At 42.4% G+C, this 18,834-nt stretch overlaps 1 protein-coding gene across 1 annotated transcript; it reads left to right on the forward strand.

The window, feature by feature from the left end:
* The first annotated feature begins 2,190 nt into the window (after positions 1-2,190).
* On the forward strand, positions 2,191-9,113 carry LOC118936777. Its single transcript, XM_036934063.1, has 3 exons — positions 2,191-6,660; positions 6,806-6,881; positions 7,003-9,113. Exons 1-3 carry the CDS (start codon positions 2,191-2,193, stop codon positions 7,107-7,109), a joined length of 4,653 nt encoding a protein of 1,550 aa, XP_036789958.1. The 3' UTR covers positions 7,110-9,113.
* Positions 9,114-18,834: the final 9,721 nt, after the last annotated feature.

Genomic DNA, 18,834 nt, shown 5'->3' on the forward strand with positions numbered 1-18,834 from the left:
TACACTGTGAATGTTTAAATGATATATTCAGTATAGACAAGAAAAATGCACTCATTTGTGTGTTATTAGTTTAAGCAGAATGTGTTAATATGTTGTTGTGATTTAGATGAAGATTAAATCCAATTTTATGACCAATTTATGCAGACATTCAGATAATTCCAATAGGGTTCATATACTTTGTCTTGCCACTGTATTTGGATGATATGATGTGATATGCGTTTGCCACTTTGGTAAATGTAAAAAGTCTAGATGAGGAAGATGATTAAGTTGCAACAATGGAGACCGCACATTTGACATAGAGTAATTGCTAAAAAAGAAAGAAAGGTATACTTGTTATATTTACTTTTTAAAATAATTTGATATGTACAGTGCCTTGCGAAAGTATTCGGCCCCCTTGAACTTTGCGACCTTTTGCCACATTTCAGGCTTCAAACATAAAGATATAAAACTGTATATTTTTGTGAAGAATCAACAACAAGTGGGACACAATCATGAAGTGGAACGACATTTATTGGATATTTCAAACTTTTTTAACAAATCAAAAACTGATAAATTGGGCGTGCAAAATTATTCAGCCCCCTTAAGTTAATACTTTGTAGCGCCACCTTTTGCTGCGATTACAGCTGTAAGTCGCTTGGGGTATGTCTCTATCAGTTTTGCACATCGAGAGACTGACATTTTTTCCCATTCCTCCTTGCAAAACAGCTCGAGCTCAGTGAGGTTGGATGGAGAGCATTTGTGAACAGCAGTTTTCAGTTCTTTCCACAGATTCTCGATTGGATTCAGGTCTGGACTTTGACTTGGCCATTCTAACACCTGGATATGTTTATTTTTGAACCATTCCATTGTAGATTTTGCTTTATGTTTTGGATCATTGTCTTGTTGGAAGACAAATCTCCGTCCCAGTCTCAGGTCTTTTGCAGACTCCATCAGGTTTTCTTCCAGAATGGTCCTGTATTTGGCTCCATCCATCTTCCCATCAATTTTAACAGTCTTCCCTGTCCCTGCTGAAGAAAAGCAGGCCCAAACCATGATGCTGCCACCACCATGTTTGACAGTGGGGATGGTGTGTTCAGCTGTGTTGCTTTTACGCCAAAAATAACGTTTTGCATTGTTGCCAAAAAGTTCAACTTTGGTTTCATCTGACCAGAGCACCTTCTTCCACATGTTTGGTGTGTTTCCCAGGTGGCTTGTGGCAAACTTTAAACAACACTTTTTATGGATATCTTTAAGAAATGGCTTTCTTCTTGCCACTCTTCCATAAAGGCCAGATTTGTGCAATATACAACTGACTGTTGTCCTATGGACAGAGTCTCCCACCTCAGCTGTAGATCTCTGCAGTTCATCCAGAGTGATCATGGGCCTCTTGGCTGCATCTCTGATCAGTCTTCTCCTTGTATGAGCTGAAAGTTTAGAGGGACGGCCAGGTCTTGGTAGATTTGCAGTGGTCTGATACTCCTTCCATTTCAATATTATCGCTTGCACAGTGCTCCTTGGGATGTTTAAAGCTTGGGAAATCTTTTTGTATCCAAATCCGGCTTTAAACTTCTTCACAACAGTATCTCGGACCTGCCTGGTGTGTTCCTTGTTCTTCATGATGCTATCTGCGCTTTTAACGGACCTCTGAGACTATCACAGTGCAGGTGCATTTATACGGAGACTTGATTACACACAGGTGGATTGTATTTATCATCATTAGTCATTTAGGTCAACATTGGATCATTCAGAGATCCTCACTGAACTTCTGGAGAGAGTTTGCTGCACTGAAAGTAAAGGGGCTGAATAATTTTGCACGCCCAATTTTTCAGTTTTTGAAATTGTTAAAAAAGTTTGAAATATCCAATAAATGTCGTTCCACTTCATGATTGTGTCCCACTTGTTGTTGATTCTTCACAAAAAAATACAGTTTTATATCTTTATGTTTGAAGCCTGAAATGTGGCAAAAGGTCGCAAAGTTCAAGGGGGCCGAATGCTTTCGCAAGGCACTGTATTAACATGTGTTTTGATTTCCAACATACTGTAAATCTTAATCAATTCTGTTGATGTTCATAAATACAGATTACTGTTAGGGACTTGCTGCTCCTGATTGGGCACATAACGAGCTCAGTATTGGAGGAGGTAAATAGCATCCTGATCCCTGCCTTGGTTGACCTTATAAGGCTGAGAGCTTCAGAAAGTACTGCAGAGAATATGCTCCCCATCAGCAAAGACACCAACGAAGATTCAACCCAGGGCTCTGTCAGCTGTACCTCCCTACTCTCCAAAGTCAATGTGATCTGTCTCCCTCAGAGTCCTGACAGTAGGTCCTCCCCAATCTCCATTGACGAACCAGTCACTGCTGTCCAGACCTATTGTAGCAGCAGTTATCTGTCCAGTGAGGAACAAGCTCACTCAACCTCCAATCAGGTCTCTACTGAGAACCTCCAGGCTGCTAGGCCACGTTCCGCTACGCCACAATTTGCTACGTCACAGTCTGCCAGGCCACAGTCTGACATACAATGTACTGCCGCTGATGTCCATGAACCCCCATCTGCTGTAGTGGGCTACACACCACATTTAGCTAGCCCAGGTTTGATATGTCATTTTAGTCATGGACATGTCATCCCCTTCAAACAGACCTTGGCCAGTTTCTCCTCCCCCATCACCAGCTTCCCTTCCAGCCAGGGCTCATCTACCAGAAGCTCCATAGTGTCTACCGCTTTGAAACTCTCAGCCGCTGATATGCCTCCCAAGCAGTGGTCAGCCAGGAGCACCTCTTCCTCCTCGGGCTCCATCAAGCTTTTTGACCGAATGAGTGATATTCCTTGTTCCTTGGCTGTGAGCTCTATTTCAACTGTTCCTGGACCTGACTCTAGCAGCAGCCCTGTGCGGGAGAATCAATCCATCAATCAAGAGGTCTCGTCGATCTGCCTCAGCCAAGATAGAAATGGCCAAGGAGGGAGTGTGACACCTCCAGCCCCTTTGGATGTTTCCCTCCCCTCCATTATTGAGCGGGCTGGCGGACTTGTATGTTCCGTCATCTCCCAGGCTTTAGCAATTGTGGAGGCGCGGTCAAGTGTGAATGGTGAGGAGGGCTCTCCATCTCCCACCACAGTCTCCCATTCTCCTACAAGGGTGTTTGTCAGCCACTTAAGGAGTAACCCACTAGGTGAGGACCTTGTAGATTCAACACTTGCGGATGTTATCTCTGTCCTGAAAATGGAGGGAATTCTTTCCTCCTCTCCGACTTTGGAGGAGGAGCTGCTTGATCTCTCCTCCAGTTGTTCTTCGTCATCCAGCGAAACACTGCAATGTGTGTCTGTTGGCCCTCTTGGCAGTGGGTCGGAGACGTCCTTCAAACTTCTTGGGGGTCGTACTCTGAGTATCGCCATCCCAACGGCCCATGTTACCACAGAGGACTTAGAAGTCTACAGTGATGAGATCATTGACGAAATCCTTATTATAATGAGGAGCAAAAAAGATGATGACAGTGGAAGTGACGTCTCTGGTGCATCAACACCATGCAACACACCAGCACCACAGAGCCGGTCCTCTTCTGCACTGAGGGGAGTGCTTCCCCATGACAGAAGGATACTCAGCACAACACTGCTTGGAATCCAGAACACACTAGATAGTGAGAACCTCTCAGGAGAGTGTTCCACCTCACCACAGGACAATGCCAGAGTCCTGGAGATGATAAAGTTGCTGCAGAGGCGCCTTGAGGGTACAACCTCAGAGTCCTCCATCCATATCACAGATGTGGCTTCACCCTTGGGCTTTCCTCTCCCTGTATCTCTCTATGCTGTTCAGTCGTGTGTATTTGCCACTGACAAAGACCTGAAGGTGGAAAGAGTGAAGGGAGTCTTTGAAAGCCTGAGATCCCAGTTTATGAGCTACTCCATCAAGCCTGTGAGTAACATCATTACCAGGGCAACAACAAAGATGGCTGCCTCCAATCAGCTTAGTTCAGAGACCCTCCAGGCAGCATCAGCAAAATCATCTGCTGTGGCTCAGAACCTTATTAGTTCGGTTTTATTTAAAGTTGCCACGGTGTCCTGCTCTGATGACTTAGAGGGTCTGGGTGATCATATCAGATGCCCCTCAACTTTGACCAGAGTTCTGACACCTTTGACCTCGGAGAAAGCTACACTGACACCTGCTGTTCTGAAGATCAGAAGGGGGATGTCTAAGGAAGTGGCCACCGAACTCCAGAGTTTCTTGATCAAGGAATCCCTTACTGCCACCCAGACACCATCCAATGGACATGTTTGCACTTCTGGTTCTGCCCCAAGGGAAGCTGTGCGGGACATCCTGAGGAAAACCAAAGAGGAGGCTTCCAACAAAAGCCTGAATAATATTTTCTCTGTTAATTTGGATGAGCGGCTCACAGACTCTATTGCAGATGCCTTATATCCAAAGCTTTATGACCGATTGGAGTCCAAAAGAGAGCTGCAGGCTTCTTATTACAGCTCCCAGATCAGCTGTAGCCTCAGCCCCTTCAAAGTTGAGAGCAGCCTAGAGCTCCAGGAGTTCACTGACCCACTATCTGAGTCAGTATTGTGTCTCCTGGATAGGACATTTGGAGATAAAGCTCAGAACTTAAAGACAGGCGAGGATGTTTTACAATATGTCACAGACCCAACCTATAATAAGCTTTTGATTGGATCCCACACCAACGACGTCAATGTGGTTGTGCACACGATTGCAGTGGAGGAGTTGCCTGTTGATGGTTGTATTGCGCAAAGTGAGGCCATTCATGGCCTTCACAAGAAGCAAGAGTTACCTCCCAGCACCAGTGGCAGAGGGAATGAGACCCCGAGCCCTACTAATTGCCTACTGGAGGGTGTAGTGGGCAAACTGGTACGGAAGATGCTATTTCAGGGCCTTGACATCCCTGAGGAACCCATGAACTACAGCCGCTCTGAGAACTTTAAGCTACAGTATGAACTGGTGGCAAAGCTTTGTCCTCTGATGGTAAGGACAATCATGGCTACAACCATAGCCAATCAACAACCTACTATTCAAGAAGCAGTGATGTCTTCCGAGAACATCCATGTGAAAGAGCTGTGTGAGGCATGTATCAAACCTCTCAAAGAGAACCATGTACCCGATGACTCTGAGACCAACAACATGGTCAGAGGGGCTTTGAGTGAAATTGAATCCTGTATAATTGAGACCTCCGACAAGGACTCTCCCAGTCTACATTCCACACCAGAGGTGGTTGTAGACCTGATCACCAAGCTGCTTCATGGGTATGAGCTTAACTCAGAGGACTTTGCATCACCTGTGTCATCCCCAACCACCACTCTCTCTGATGTGGCAATGGACATGGTGGTTTCTGTCCTTCGGGACATGTCCGATTCCCCAGACGTTACCTCAGCATTGGAAATGACCAAGGATCTCAAGACGCCGTACTCCCGCCCCTCAAGTGCAAGGATAGTAAGTGCCCTCTGCAGAGAGCTGGAGGAGCGCATGGGCTCTCCTGATGCTCTGAGGCGAGCTTTGAGCCGCGGCAGCGGGGAGATGACAACAGCCATTGCTAGTGCAGTCACCAGGGAAGTCAACCGTCTGGGTTCAATCGTACCCAAAGTCTCTGTCAGGCCGCTCTCCTCAGACATCTGCCTAAGGACAGACCAGGACAAGGTCATGGTTAAGAGCCGATGTGGCTCTGCTGAGGTGAAGGCATCCCAACCGGTGTATATTATTGTTCATGTAGAGGCGGTGATGGATATCATTGTCCGGCTGCGGTCTCTGATTGTTCCTCGGACCCAGGATAAACTGGCCAGCTGGACCCTAGTTGAGGATGTGACCAACAAGCTGTCCAGTGCTCTGTGGGTGAGGGTCACTAACAGGTGGAGGGAAGCAAATGTCTGCCTGAAGGCAACAGACATCTTTCAGTTGGTGCTGTCTGTGCATAGAAAGTTGATGCAACGCTATGGCACAGAGGAAGCCCTACAGAAGATACTGTGCCACAAGGCACCCAAGCTGCACAAGGACATTGTCTGTCTTGTCACGAACGGAATTATGGATGCACCATCCAAACTTCAAAGCACCAAAAATCTGGAATCTACACTCAACTTGAAAGAATTGACAGCCTTGTTTAATGAAATGACAACCCGTCAATCTTTGAATAAGAAAGCTGAGCAGAGCAGCATCAAGATTGAGATTGAACAGCCGGAGTGGTCCACTGTGGAACAAGTGACATCCGGTTCCACCAGCTTCATTAGGGAGCTTATATTAGAAGAAGTCCTGATGAAGCTTGTCAAGAAGATATGCCGTATGCCAAAAAGGACCAACAAGCGTCAGCGCATCCAGATCAGTGATCTGGTGACTGAGCTGATCCGATTGTTCGACGAGGAGGTGGCCAAATATCTGATTGAGGAAATGGAAAGCCAGCAAAAAAGTTTCAATTCTAAGATGACATCGAAGCTGGCAGATGCCATCTACACTGACCTTGGGAAGGTCAAGCGTTTGAAACGCTCCTTGAAAATTGACGATTTATTTGAGGATCAGGAGATGCTTTCCATTGTCTCTGTCATTGTTTCCCACAAGCTACTGGCCATCTTGAAACCCTCAGTTTCCAACCCATATGACCGTGAGACCTCAGACCTTGAAGACTCATGCAGTAATGATTTGGAGGATGCGGAATCTGAGGGGGTGCATTATGCCACCGGCAGAAAGGTAAGACAAGCTCAGATTACTCTTGAATGGTCATTGGTTGTGCTTTTTGATATCGGCACCAGTAAGTATAGTTGTATAATTTATAGGAATATGTAAAGGAAGTGAAATTGAAGTTTAATTGTGCATTCTTGAATTCTGATCACAGTCCAACATGAGCATCGTCCTTACAGACACTACAATCCAGCCAGAGATGTACATTGCTGTGGATTCTCCACCTATGAGTGAGTATTCCTGGGGGGGAAATGTTCTTATGGGACAATTATATATAAAGAAGTAATAAATTATTGTTTTATCAGACAATTGTCCATCTGAAATTCTTACATATTTTCATCTTCTTGCCAGTTAAATTATCCAAGATGAGGAAAGGCATCCGGGACTTCTTCTGGGGAGTCCAGAAGGCCTGGAAACGCTTGGTCACCTGCAAGTCCTCTGGGTCCTCTGATGGGTAGCCTGGATGACGTTCAGCCCATGTCACTTGCTTTTGCCAGGCTACATCTGAGGAGGACACCACAACTGGCCTCAATACAACATTTTTATTTTTGTTGGTCATTTCTGTTTTCATTTTGAATCCCCTAATCATGCTATATTTGAACCAGGCTGTCAGTGGACTAGCTTACCATTAGTTTATACTCCTTAAGGAAGATCCACTATAGGCTAGTCAACACCACAATTCCATCTGGTTCTTTTGATCCCTTATTAGCTCCCACTCCTGTAACTAGGAATGTGAGCTTCTAAATGTCATTCAGACATCTACAGCTTCTCCTGTGATTAGGAAGATAAGCTAAGAAGCCCAACCAATTGACTAGATGTGCTGTACATCTGATGCCCTCTCCCTATTGTAATCATTGATCCACGTCCATTGCAGCCTCTAAATTTGATGTAAATATTTAGCCTAAATTAAAAAATGACAAGGAGGGTAGGCCGACAGCAGCTTCTACTCTTACGATTAGGAAAGTGGTGCTAAACTTTTTGGGCTTTGGAGCGTTATATTATAGTAGAAATAATGTAAATGAATAAAAGTGAACTGATGTATGTCAACTTGATGGAGATATTTGCTCGCTCAACAAAAGCTATATTGGTGTTAGGTCTGAAGTTGCATGACATTCACCTATTTATTTAATTGGCACGGCCCTGAAAGAGGTAGAAAAGGCCTCAAGATGGCGACAAATATCTTCTGTCAGAAAATCGAATCAATGTGTTTATCACATGCGCTGAGTCGAACAGGTGAAATGCATACTTACATCTTCCTCTAACTCTGCCTTGGCAGAGAAGGGCTTGATGAATCATATACAGTATATTGAATTCAGAGTTTCTTGTATGAAATACAACATTGCTGTCTGCCAAATGAATTAGCAGTATTAAAGCAGTGTAATATACACTGAGTGTACAATACATGAGTGCTCTTCCCATGACATAGATGGCCCAGGTGAATCAAGGTGAAAGCTATGATCCTTTATTGATGTCACAGTGTAGATGCTGGGTTTTTGACGCGTAACAGTGTCCCGTGTGTATCAAGAATGGTCCACCAACCAAAGGACACCCAGCCAACTTGACACAACTGTGGGAAGCATTGGAGTCAACATGGACCAGCATCCCAGTGGAATGCTTTTGACACTTTGTAGAGTCCATGCCCTGACAAATTGAGGCTAATCTGAGGGGGGAAAAGGGTGCAACTAAATATTAGGAAGGTGTTCTTGATGTTTTGTGCACTCAGTGCATATACTTCTGGTTGTATATATTTGAAGTTATAGGAGAATGTGAGTCTTATGGCCAGCTGCCATATTCTTGCATGTATTCTGCATCCGGAACCGTGAAGCCTGGCCAGCGAGTTTAGTATGATTTGAGATATGATATTTATGCACCACATGTTTATGTGGCTACTCTATGTTTGCCTAACTTGGGGAGACAAAGAAAGTAATACTTACTTTCAGAAGAGGACTTAGACATATTGAAAAGTAGTGCACTGTATAGAGTGCCATTTGGGGTGCAAGTTCAGACTTAGTTTTAATAAGGGGATTAGGTCTGCTAGCCAGTGTTCCGTCTCTCTCTCCCTCTCCTGCAGGCATGCTCATGTACAATAAGGTGTTTTCGGGGCATGATGACTCAGCTCATTGGTGACCAAACTCACCTTTTTTAGGTGGGCCAGTAAGTTGTGTGGCAACCCTGCCTGTTAGTAGTTTGACACACATAATGCTTTACTTGAAGGCTACCTACATTAGGACTTCATAACACTTTCATCACTCATTTATACAATGGGTGCGTATAATCCGGAACGCTGATTGGTTAAAAGCCATTCCAGCCGGTGTCTTTTCCACAAATTACCACCAGCTAAATCTGACGTTAAAATGTTTATGAACTCTGTTCCATCTGACTGTCTCATCAGCCCAGGCAGGGAAGTTATAAACTTGATCTACACTATAAAAAGCATCTAGACATTATCTCGCATTTCTTTTAGACTAACATTTAGTTTTCAACAGCGGAGATTTGTATAAACATCAGTCTCTCCCCGACATCTGCAACATTGTTTCAAATATTCAAATTCGATCTCCAACTGTCCCTTAGCCCTTTCACACATACCATCACACATCGTTCTACAGTGGTCCCTGAAGCGTACGATCACACCCCTTGTGAGTAGAACACTCGTTTAGAACGGCAAATTCGAAAGACGCAACAATCAGCATTTGAGCTGGCCACACTTTTTTCAGAAACTATTTACACAAACACAGTCGTTACAAAGTTATGTCCAGAATGTGAGCAGTTTATTTTTGGATGCAATGTTCAGATATTCACAGAAGTGTAGTTATATATAGCATAACATAATCATCCTAACCGGAAAAATGTAGGCTACATGTAGGCTACATGTAGGCTACACTCTCGGCTGACAAACTACAATATGAATTAAAAAAACTGACAATGCGTCTGAAAGTCAGGAATCAGATTCTGACAGTGACAGAGGACCCCTTGTCCACTGACTAAGTCCCAGTTCCCTTTGAAGATGCTGGTGGTGATGGAGGCAGACCGATAGTGGATGAAGAGGAGCTGGTGGGAGACATATTAGAGACTAATCGCTATGCCTTGGAGCTACAGGAAAATAGAGAGCCAGGAGTGGGGGGACAGCCACAATTAGCGAAATGTATACATTCCTGGTGACAGTAAAGAAGAACTCCATAACAGAATACTGGAGCAGAGATCCTATGTTTGCAACTCCCTTCTTTGCCACCCTCTTTTCCCAAGACTGCTTTCTAATTCTGCTGCTATGACTGCATTTCATCAACAACGCTACTGCCATCCTAAATTACCCATTATACAAAACAAATAAAATGTTAACAGCTGGCAGTAAAGTGCCATGACAAACAAGACGTCCATGTCCTCTCCACTGTCCATACAGCAACCATGTCGGCCACAGGGAAGGTGGACCACCTGACGGGAGAGAGAAACAAACCAGACAGAGAGACATCAAACCAGACTGCGTGCTTGACTATAACCTCAAAATGGGGGCAGAAAATGACCAAGTGGTATAAGATATTTTTCCAGGGTAGCGTCAAAATACAACATGCCAATACTTCTGACGCATTTAGCATGGCTTTGCAGAGCTAATAGAAGAATGTAACTAGCTACATAAGTGTAGTAGAGTTAAATTGGTTATTCCATCAAACTTCAAATTATTAGAATAGTACACAACGCAGAACAGAACAACCAGGTTGAGGGTCAGTGGCCAAAGCCCGCGAACAGGAATATTCCAAGTTCAGACAGAGGGGGGAGGCAGATCGCTATGATCGCCAGGAACTTTAGTTTTAGTGTCTTTTTTAAATTGTTGCGCTACTGGTGCTGCCTGTTGATGGTAGGTAGGCAGCTACAGTAGCTGAATGATGTTAACATCTTCGGGTTTTGTTTCATTAAATGTATTTTATTTCATCTGGGTGCTTGTGTCACCTACTAACACCCTGGTACTACCCGTAGCTCCCGTTCTCCTCAGTCGGAGAAAACACAGAGAGAAAGGTATGTGTTGCAGATTACTCTTTTGTAGAAGTACATAACGTGAAATAAATAAAACATCCCAAGGTTAATGCTGTATATATTGTTATAAGGGAGTGTGAGGCTATAGAAACATGTGACTTTCAGAGTTTTATTGTTGTTATTAATATAGTTTACAGAGTGCTAAAAGTGCTGCTGTTGCAAGCTAGCATGCCTTTCTGTGATGCATACGGCTAGCTGAGCTGCGGACTGGTGCTGGCGTTGCATTATGGGAGATGTTGTTTGGTCCTCTACGGTCCGAATGGAATAGAGGCGATTTCACGTTGTAACTTGTTTATGTTGCAGTGTTTTTGTACATGAGTTGTTTTATTTTGCTACTGTCAACACTGAAAGCACCTAGCAATGTATTGAGGATGTGAGACATATATGTGTTTTACATTTCTTCATGCTCCTGTGTAGAACAACTTGTCAGATGGTGCATTGGAGACTGATGTGTTCCTGTCCTGTCTTTTCGCAATACTATTGCAGGTATGGTTCTATTGTCTAGGAATTAAGATGATACATTCTCTGTATTAAGGACTGGTTATTATTTTATAGTATACATTATTGCTTTATGTATGAGTGTGATTGTGTGAGTCTGAGAAAACACTGAGAGAGAGAGAACAACTTGTCAGATGGTGCATTGGAGACTGATGTGTTCCTGTCCTGTCTTTTCACAATACTATTGCAGATCAACATAAAAGCCTAAAAGACAGCCGTGGTATCGCTCTTCATTTCTTGGTTCTCCTGTGGTACATAAGAAACCCGCTACATAAGCACGATTGAATATAACACCATAAAAGGTGAGTAACATGAGTAACGTTACCTAGCGTGTCCGCGGTTCTAAGGAATATACACAAATATATATTTGCTCCATACACATAGTGAGCTACAGTAGAAACGGTATAACACAACACACAGAAACTATTATAACATAATAAGGCACTTACTTTGATAGAAACGCAGTCTGGATTTGAAGATGGGTGTCTGTAGTGACTCCTCTAGCACTGAGACGCTGTGCCACTTGGGAGTCATAAGGCCAGGGTAACTTCAAAATACAACACATGCTAATACTTCCCTGACGCAATTAGCATAGTTTTCCAGAGCTAATAGAAGACTGTAGCTAGCTACCTAATCATTGAGTATAACACCATAAATGTTATGAAATGAGTAACGTTACATCGCGTGTCCGCGGTTATAAGGAATATACACAAAAACATTATGCTACAGTAGAAACGACATAACACGACATGCAGAAACTATTATAACGTAATAAGGCACTTTGATGGAAACGCACACATTTACAAAGTTATTATTGGTAATGAAAACAACTTTGATTGCGATGCAGGCGACAGGTGGAAAATATGAACACGTGTGTGCAGGACGGCAGATGAGCAAATGTCTGCAGAATTGAACTGCACAAACAATTGAGAAGTGTTTGGGGAATTTTGTCAGGGTCAGAAATGTCTAAAAAATGAATTAGTCCGCAAAAGTAAAAATGACTACTTTTATGTGAATGAATGAGGTGGAACACACCTAATTTCAAAACTGTTATTAGAAAATAAAAACTTACTAGAAAATAATTTAAAATTGACAAATAAAAACAGGCTGCGTGCTTTGGTTTGAGGGCAGCGCGGAATAAATGTACTGTTACCTAACAATCACATTCTGGAATGGAGAGAACGTTCTAACATCACGTGCATAAAAAAACTCACGCATGAAAGAGATATTTGGAACTCACGCATGAAAGGGTTAATAATGAACGTGTAGGGAGTCGGGACGAGAAAGAGAGATGCCAGGCAGCGTTTCTCAGCCAGTCGAAATCATGAATCAGCTAGCATAATTTTTATGGATATATACAAAGAAATGTCAATTGAAAAAAGGTAAAACGAAAGGAAGGACAGCTAGTTTGCAGTCTTTCCAGCACCAGTTTGAAGGTATTGTGTTAGCTGTGTTGTTGGCTAGCTCCTCTGAACAATAGTGTCCTAACAAGAGAGCACATTATTTGTGCCGGGTGAAATCGTACCTGATTAGCTCATTGTTATTGATGTATCCTCGAAGCTGGTGTTTGGAGGATATTGTCACGCCTCCTCCCACTCCCCCTCTGCACCAGGCTACCTGTCTGTACATGCACCTGTCACCATCACTACGCGCAGCAGCGCTCATTGGACTCACATGGACTCCTTCACGTGGTTGATTGCCCCTGTATACAGTGCCTTGCGAAAGTATTCGGGCCCCCTTGAACTTTGCGACCTTTTGCCACATTTCAGGCTTCAAACATAAAGATATAAAACTGTATTTTTTTGTGAAGAATCAACAACAAGTGGGACACAATCATGAAGTGGAACGACATTTATTGGATATTTCAAACTTTTTTAACAAATCAAAAACTGAAAAATTGGGCGGGCAAAATTATTCAGCCCCCTTAAGTTAATACTTTGTAGTGCCACCTTTTGCTGCGATTACAGCTGTAAGTCGCTTGGGGTATGTCTCTATCGGTTTTGCACATCGAGAGACTGACATTTTTTCCCATTCCTCCTTGCAAAACAGCTCGAGCTCAGTGAGGTTGGATGGAGAGCATTTGTGAACAGCAGTTTTCAGTTCTTTCCACAGATTCTCGATTGGATTCAGGTCTGGACTTTGACTTGGCCATTCTAACACCTGGATATGTTTATTTTTGAACCATTCCATTGTAGATTTTGCTTTATGTTTTGGATCATTGTCTTGTTGGAAGACAAATCTCCGTCCCAGTCTCAGGTCTTTTGCAGACTCCATCAGGTTTTCTTCCAGAATGGTCCTGTATTTGGCTCCATCCATCTTCCCATCAATTTTAACCATCTTCCCTGTCCCTGCTGAAGAAAAGCAGGCCCAAACCATGATGCTGCCACCACCATGTTTGACAGTGGGGATGGTGTGTTCAGCTGTGTTGCTTTTACGCCAAACATAACGTTTTGCATTGTTGCCAAAAAGTTCAATTTTGGTTTCATCTGACCAGAGCACCTTCTTCCACATGTTTGGTGTGTCTCCCAGGTGGCTTGTGGCAAACTTTAAACAACACTTTTTATGGATATCTTTAAGAAATGGCTTTCTTCTTGCCACTCTTCCATAAAGGCCAGATTTGTGCAATATACGACTGATTGTTGTCCTATGGACAGAGTCTCCCACCTCAGCTGTAGATCTCTGCAGTTCATCCAGAGTGATCATGGGCCTCTTGGCTGCATCTCTGATCAGTCTTCTCCTTGTATGAGCTGAAAGTTTAGAGGGACGGCCAGGTCTTGGTAGATTTGCAGTGGTCTGATACTCCTTCCATTTCAATATCGCTTGCACAGTGCTCCTTGGGATGTTTAAAGATTGGGAAATCTTTTTGTATCCAAATCCGGCTTTAAACTTCTTCACAACAGTATCTCGGACCTGCCTGGTGTGTTCCTTGTTCTTCATGATGCTCTCTGCGCTTTTAACGGACCTCTGAGACTATCACAGTGCAGGTGCATTTATACGGAGACTTGATTACACACAGATGGATTGTATTTATCATCATTAGTCATTTAGGTCAACATTGGATCATTCAGAGATCCTCACTGAACTTCTGGAGAGAGTTTGCTGCACTGAAAGTAAAAGGGGCTGAATAATTTTGCACGCCCAATTTTTCAGTTTTTGATTTGTTAAAAAAGTTTTAAATATCCAATAAATGTCGTTCCACTTCATGATTGTGTCCCACTTGTTGTTGATTCTTCACAAAAAAAAATCAATCTTAAATCTGTTGTCATGCCCATTCACCCTCTGAACGGCACACAATCCATGTATCAATTGTCTCTTCTTCTTCTGTATTATGGTGGTCCACAAATAAATGTCATAGGTGCATGCTGCTGTATTGGCTGTGTATCAGTCTACTATTCTATAGTATGAATTCATTACACTTTGTGAATAAAAAAAAACGAAATATAAAAAGTAAAACTAAACTTACCAACTAACCCTGATCCCATTAAAACCTTACCACAATGCCACTACTTTGGCCCTATTTGATTCTACTCCAGGCCGGCAGCCTGGGAGGATGGGACATTATCATTCAAAACATCTTGTAACTCTTCGGCAGTGAAATCTCGTACACCAAATTATTTCTCTTCAGCTGCCACCACATCGTCTATCCTCTGTGATTTACATTCTATTCCTGCGGTACAATTGACAACCATGACCATGAACGCCAAAAAACAAACCCTAGGAAGAAAACAAATACACACTCGCACACCAAAGCTGGTGTTTGGAGGATACCCGTGCCAATATATCCTCCGAACACCGGCTTCTCGGACATTATCACTTAAATAAACCACATTCAGATGCACTACATAAGCAAACAAAAATATTAACTTGGGGTTGTTGTGAAAAGCGGACAAGCATTTATGAAAATAAAATCTATTTATTATTTATTATATATTTTGGTAATGAAGCACAGATTAGATGTTTTTGAGACAAGAATTTGGTGCAATGCCATAGTCCTGTGTTTACTGACCAGATTGAATAGGCAAAGGTACAGTATAACTATAAAATACTATAAAAATATGTTAGATAAAAAACATTTCTCTCTCTCATGTATATATAAAGTCAGCAAAAGAAGAAACGTCCGTTTTTTAGGACCCCGTCTTTCAAAGATAATTCGTAAAAATCCAAATAACTTCACAGATCTTCACTGTAAAGGGTTTAAACACTATTTCCCATGCTTGTTAAATGAACCATACTGCCCTCCCAAGCAAAAAGGCAGTAACTGCTCATTTGGTCGAAAATGAGTTAATGTCATTTTTTGTTACATTTAATGCATGCTTAATCATGTGGACATGTATCCCGCCACTATTGTGATGTGTTTTGGAGAAAATGGGGGTCGTATTAGCAGTAACTGCAAAAAGTTACTGTGAAACCAAGGTAAATGGCAGTAAGTGAACTTACTGTCTTTTAGCTTGGTTTCAACCTGCCCTTGGCTGCAGTTACTGCGTTTTACCTTTGTATCATATCATTTTATTCTGATAGTGATGCAATCGAACCTGTTTGACACTGACTGACAGCTACACACACATACATTGCTAATCTAGGGATACAACACCATGGCACAGCATTCCCGGGAGAAATGATGGTTGAACTCGCTCTGAAACGCCGACATCCAGACACTGGTAAGAACTAGCTAGCTAAGTAGATCTGACACCAAAATGAATTAGCTAGCGAGCATAGACTAACAATGCTACCTGCTCTTATAAGAGATCTGCAATTGATACTAACGTCAATCTATTATCCATATAATGAATTATATTCTGAAATATTATCTGATGGTTTCTTTGAATCAGTACACCATACACACGATTACTAGCCAGTGACAGCCACCTCGCCAAAACTGACGCGCCCCTACCAAAACGTCAAAACCTACCTTGCTAGCATTAGCATGAAACAATAGATTTGTGCTACATGTTCCCACAAGAGACGATCAGCAGTTTCTACTAGCTTCAATCTATTATACCTGGATTTAATATTATATTTTTAGTTGTATTCTGACATTCAATGGGTTATTTGAATCCGTAACGTTACACCACACACACGATCTTTAGCCATTTGACGGTCAGTTGGACGTGCACCCCATACTGAATTGTCAAAAGCCACGCACACTCGTTTTCCGGATGAGCGCACACACAGCATTGCTAGCTCATTAATAATATATTAATAATATATCTACTTACATGTTCAGGGTTTCTGGTTGTCTTTTATATTCCAGTATTGCGTGACTGTACTGGTCAGGAAAGTTAAAATCCCAAATTGTATCCATCACCTTTGCTGAGCCCGTGGACACAACTCCAGAACACCTATCAAACAAGAAATCCAAGATTCCACCAATGGGTAAGCCTTGTGGTCCCAAATGCAAGAGGCAATGTACTCAGAATATTTCAGAGGTTAGGTGAAAGGAAATATGAGAAAAGTATTGGGAGATGAAGTATAAGGAGAAGAGGACATGGATCTTCCACACGGTGGCACAGCAATCTAAGAAAAATCTTACAGTTGGTGCTGATAGTCGACGCAGCAGGTCGTTTCTGTACCATCTTCTAAACCAGAGCGGTTCTGCACAACAGGTGTGCAAAGTGTTTTTTTCTGACAACATTGGGCTACCACCCCAAAAATGACAGGTTGAGACAAAGTTGAGACAGCATTGACAACGCTCACATGTTAGGAGGCACCAGTTTTTGTTTTGAGAAGTGCAGTTATCCACCCAATACACTGCATGTTTGACATCTCTCTCACTCTCCAGTGCTGTTACGTAAGAGGAAGTAATCTCCTCTGCCTTCCAACCAGCTGTTCCTTCCTGCCATACAGCTGAGATGGTTTACTTCTTCTTTTGAGACTTCTTTCCAATGTTGGCGAATGTCTCGTGATAGGCAACGATTCTTCTTGTGAACAATGCTGGTCACAGACCAGTCCTCAGGCCAATCTTTCTGTGCATCAGCCCTGCAGACTTCTGATGTTCCTCATATTTTCTACATTGCATGCAGTCTGGGTTGGTGATGGTGAATTCAGGTGCTGCATGGCTGTTGTCTTGGCAGGCTTGGGTTTCCATGGCCTCATTCTCCCTGTGCTCCATCTTCAGATGATGACCCTGCACCAAACAGAGCTCGCACTCCTCCTCTCCAATCTTCACAAAGCTGATGTTCCTTCCCTTTAATGCCTTGCGATAGGTTTCATAACCACAGCTGGCATCTTTGAACATGTAAATATGTTTAACATTTATTCTTAAAGCTGTTATTTATTCATTCAAAAGTATAATTTGAAAAATAAAAGGTTTTTATTATCAATCCCATGGTGATTTCTTATAAATTTGTATTACCCTATGGTTAACACATTAGGGACGAGACCCGATTGACCATGCAGAGTCCTCAATAGTAATAATAATAATAATAGTAGTAGTAATAATAGTAGTCATAATAATAATAGTCATAATAATAGTCATAATAATTATAGTCATAATAATTGTAATAGTAGTAATAATTATAATAGTAGTAATAATGTATGGCATTTCTATTGCGCTTTTCATAGAATCTCAAAGCGCTTCAACAGCAAGAAACAAACAAGCAATATATCAGGACAGGTCAACCAATAGAGGCCAAGTCTTTGAAAGCTACTTCCTGCGAAGATGGAGGGTCCGTTCATGGCTTGAGCGGAGAGAGCTGGTGAGAGAATGGTAGATGATTGTGATGGAGTTTGCTGATGATCTTGTAGAGGGCATGTCTGGGAACCAGCCTGAGTCTTATAGCCACTGGATTTCTCTTCCACTCTGGGTAGCACCCACTTGGGTGATGCCTCAGCGTTTCTGGGCACCAGAAAGCTCACCTCACAAAGTTCCAAATAGTAGCCAGTCATCCTCACTACGAACACCCCACTGCAACTCTCTGATTCAGAGGGGTTGAGTTAAATGCAGGAGACACATTTCAGTTGAATGCATTCAGTTGTGCAACTGACTAAGTATCTTCTTTATTTACCTTTCCATCCCAGCATATTCTGTAGTATTCATAGTATATTCATAGTATACTCATAGTGTACTCATAGTATATTCATAGTATGTTGTGTATATATTCCTACTTCCCTTCCTCCTTTTTAAAATATGTTTCTAGTACTTGGTTGTATTTATGTCAGTGTGTATGTGTGTGTGTGTTGCACTGTTGAGGAGAGCCTGTGAGTAAGCATTTCGCTGCAACATTTAAGTCCTGTATTCTGGGAATGTGACCAATATATTTTGATTTGATGATAGCCAGGCACTAATTAGCCAAATTAATATAAGGTATTTTCAGCAAATGGTAACCTATTAGGCATTTATTCAGTATTTTTTTCTTCTTTATCTAATACATTTGGTCTTGGTCTCCTTCATACGACGATCGTGACAGGTAGGTGCAGTGGCGGTAGGAGGAAAACAGAAAGAGACACACAAATGTAATGCCAATTGCATAATATGTAATAGTGATTACCACTAGGGTATGATGTGTTGCTAAATTGCCAGGGCTGAATTTTTGTCCCAGTCAGCCAATTCTTGCCATAACAAAGCGGTTGAATACTTTTTGAAAGCACTGTACAAATTGGTATGTTTAATCACAGAAATACAGTAGATACATTCTATTATGGTTTTCTTTGTAGCCTATT

This window comes from Oncorhynchus mykiss, chromosome 2 (assembly GCF_013265735.2).
Source record: "Oncorhynchus mykiss isolate Arlee chromosome 2, USDA_OmykA_1.1, whole genome shotgun sequence".
Lineage (NCBI taxonomy): Eukaryota > Metazoa > Chordata > Actinopteri > Salmoniformes > Salmonidae > Oncorhynchus > Oncorhynchus mykiss.